Raw genomic sequence first — 3,620 nt, forward strand, 5'->3', positions numbered from 1 at the left:
ACACACACACACACACACACACACACACACACACACACACCCCGTCACAGATTCTTGGGCTCCGTCAGGCTCAAGCAAGTATAACAAGTCTTTTAGTCTTGTGCTACAGGAAATGCAGTGTGTTTGTGCAGGTGAGGTGTTGTGTGGTTGCCAGGTTGACATGACTGAGTGGTGAAATAACCTCATCTACTTGTTCACTCCCATCTCTGTTCTTAACCTCACCCTCTATTCATAATTCAACAATTATCCATTTCATGTTGAAAGTCATGTGGGTCTTTGAGCAGTGAAACACACAACATATTCAATGTACTATAAAAATGGTGATTATGGACTCTMTACTACAATCTGAAGAGATTAAAATAAAATAAGGAGAAAAAGTTTAGTAATTAGTTATCTTTAATATAAAGAAAACAGGTTTTTCTGTTGTTTATATCTGTGAAAARGATATATTTGAGTTGTGAAAAGGATTTTGGATGTTATTAAGGTTTAAGAAGTACAAACAAAACAGGCCATCGTTACGCTGCAACATCTACAAAAACAGAGAGCGGGAACTTAGGGGAAAACAATCTGGGCAAATCTAAGAATTGGGACCTGAACAATATGTGTGGGGCTTGTCATCTACTGTATGTCAATCTTGCGTCGAAAATGTTTCCACCTGACTTGGAACGACTTGTAATCAAATTGGATCCTGAGGTGCCTAAAGATTCTCACCTCTACTGAAAAGCTCTTCAACATTTAAAGGTCATCATTAGGTGCAAACTATAGATAGAAAAGATAATATATCTTAAAAAGTCACATCCCTTTGAAAATGGCCAGTTAAACATAAGATTAATTTGTGATATAAWAACAGAAAAAGCACCAAAAAAAAGTCTTGCAGAGCCTCAATATCAAAGCACAAGAAATATTGTTARTAAATAATGCCTCGTCATTAATGTTTGTTAATGATGTGGCATTAAATAAATAATCCAGATTACAACAAGAATATACTGCTCAGGCTCAGCAAAATGCAGCAGCTATGACAGGATAGTGCTTCACAATGACTATAAACTCTCTGCAATTGTYAAGTCACACAAGGTTAAAAAGACTAAAATACTTTACAAAGCCTGAGTCAATCAGATGTTATTAATTAGTCTGAGCTGCATTTTAGTGCTGAAGGCAAAACTAAAAGCAGAATYCAAATAAAACTTGGTAATAYCTTTAATGTCTCTGGGTTCCACAGRGAATAATCAATCACATGAATTTTGGAAAGGTTTTAAACACTACCATTTAATTTATGCTTCTTCTAATAAATCTAACRTTATTTGAGTCTCAGAGAAATGGTTTATTAAATAGGTTTAACTCTGGAACTTTTCTTCTAAACTGGATAAAAGCATCTTAAAGCTGTCAATAGACCATAATCACTGTATCAGTAAGTGATCAGGTATAAAACAGAAATCTGACAGTTTCTCAGGGTCATAATGAGCCAAATAATTTGTTGGACGTTTACCTCTTTGTTGTCCTCCTCTTCATCTTCATCCTCCTCCATCTCCACATCTTCCTCACTCTCCTCCACTTCCACAAAGACAAGCTTCTCTTCTTCAAACTCCTCAACTTCCTCTGACTTTTCCTCCTCCTCCTCCTCCTCCTCCTCCTCTGCTGCCCTCTCCTCCATATCCACATCCATCAACACCTCCATCTGTATTTTTTCTGGGCTCGCCAGAACTGGATTAAACACCGGGTCTTTTTCCACCCGCTGTTTTTTCTCATTGTCCAGAGTTTCAACATCATCATCCAAGAACATCAGCAAATCCTTTCTTTCTGGAGGATTGGCAGCCCAGCTGTAGCTGGTGCTTTCTACTTTGGTCTGTAAGGGCCGTTTTCTTGGTTTGACGGAGAAATCGTCAAACTCCATGTCTTTGTCGGGCTGTTTGACGGAGAAGTCGTCGAAAACCATATCGATTATTTTCTCTATGGGCGTGCTGATGTTGGACGCAGGGGAAAGCACTGGCTCTGACGTCTGAGCCCAATCGTCAGGGTCCATATTGATCAGATTTGCGCTCCCCTCATCTGTCCTACTAAGCTTGTGTCTTTTTTTCTCCTCCTTCAGCTTTTTGAGCTTCTCTTCCTCAGCATCTTTCCTTAAGATTTCTTTTTCCCACTCTTCTAGTTGAAATTTATCCTCTCTACTTCTATTTGAGTTCCTCACTTTCTCCTCTTGAATTATTCTCTCTTCCTCTTTTTTCTGCTTCTCTCTTTCCCSCTCCTCCATCAGGGCTGCCTCTCTCCTTTCCCGCTCCTCCATCAGGGCTGCCTCTCTCCTTTTCTCCTCCTTTAGCCTCTCTCTTTCCCGCTCCTCCATCAGGGCTTCCTCTCTCCTCTTCTCCTCCTTTAGCCTCTCTCTTTCCCGCTCCTCCATCAGGGCTTCCTCTCTCCTCTTCTTCTCCTTTAACCTTTCTCTTTCTCGCTCCTCCTCGTCTCGTTGAAGTTGCTCTTCTCTCTCCTGTTGTATCCTCCTTTGCTCTTCAACTTGTTTCTGCTGCAGCAGCTTCATCATTCTTTCCTGTTCTTCCCTTAAGCGTTCCTGCTCTCTTTTCTTTTCTTGTTTCTCTAGCTCTTGCAGTCTCTGTCTCTCAATCTGCTCCTCCTGGAGTCGAGATTCTTCCCTCTGCTTCATCCATTCTTTCTCCTGCTCTTCTTCGTCTCGTTTRTGCTCCTCTTCTAAGTTGAGTCTCGTCTGTTTTCTCTCCTCCTCRTTCTGTTTCTTTTGAAATTCCAGATGTTTCAGCCTTTCTTGTTCTTGCACCTTAACCTCCCTCCCCTGAAGAAGTCCAAGTCTTTTATGAAGAGGTTGCGAAGCGAGGTAATCGTCCGTGTTTTTATCCTCAGCAGTGTCTGCCTGCTCATCCTCATGGGTGCTGGAATCAGAATCGGAGCCCAGTTTCACTGGAGGCGAGCCATCATCTGTCACCACGGTACCAAAGCGAACGGAGCGACGCTTGGCCTTTTTCTTTTTCGACAAARGGTCAGCAGTGGGACCTCCGTCATKCYCAGCAGCATCTGTTTTAGATGGGTCATGATGGCACAGCAGGATACCACCTGTTGGTTTGTTGCTCTCTTCAGATGTCTCTGTTGAGGTTCCTGATAATGTATCTTCAGCTGGGGATTCTTTGTGCGATTCTTTCTGGCTCTCTGTTGCTTCTTTAGCAGGTGACCCTGTTTGCTGTGGATCAACAGCTTGAGTGGATCTCTGCTTAGCTTTASGAACTGCCATAGTTGAATTTTCAGGTGTTTCTTCTGCTTTAGGGACCTCCYTGATTAATTTTTCAAATATTTTATCTGCTTTAGGAACCTCCACACTTGGGTTTTGAGGAGTTTTCTTTACTTCAGGAACCTCCATTAGTTTGTCAGGCATTTTCTCTGCTTTAGGAACATCTATGATTAATTTTTCAGGTGTTTTCTCTGTTTTAGGAACATCCACATTTAARGTTTCAGGTGTTTTTTTCACTTCAGGAAATTCCATGATTAATTTGTCAGGGGTGTTCTCTGCRTTAGGAACCTCCACATTTGGTTTTTGAGGAGTTTTCTGCACTTCAGGAACCTCCAAGTTTAATGTTTCAGGTGTTTTCTTTACTTCAGGAACT

General features: G+C 41.4%; 1 protein-coding gene across 1 annotated transcript in view; it reads right to left on the bottom strand.

Moving 5' to 3' along the window:
• LOC106518400 (trichohyalin) overlaps positions 1-3,620 on the bottom strand; it is a gene marked incomplete in the record, with an annotated part of 31,268 nt that overhangs the window by 18,350 nt on the left and 9,298 nt on the right. Inside the window, 1 exon segment of the mRNA XM_014009685.1 lies at positions 1,487-3,620. Coding sequence (XP_013865139.1) covers positions 1,487-3,620 — 2,134 coding nt within the window.

Source organism: Austrofundulus limnaeus, unplaced genomic scaffold (genome assembly GCF_001266775.1).
Source record: "Austrofundulus limnaeus strain Quisiro unplaced genomic scaffold, Austrofundulus_limnaeus-1.0 Scaffold60, whole genome shotgun sequence".
Classification (NCBI taxonomy): domain Eukaryota; kingdom Metazoa; phylum Chordata; class Actinopteri; order Cyprinodontiformes; family Rivulidae; genus Austrofundulus; species Austrofundulus limnaeus.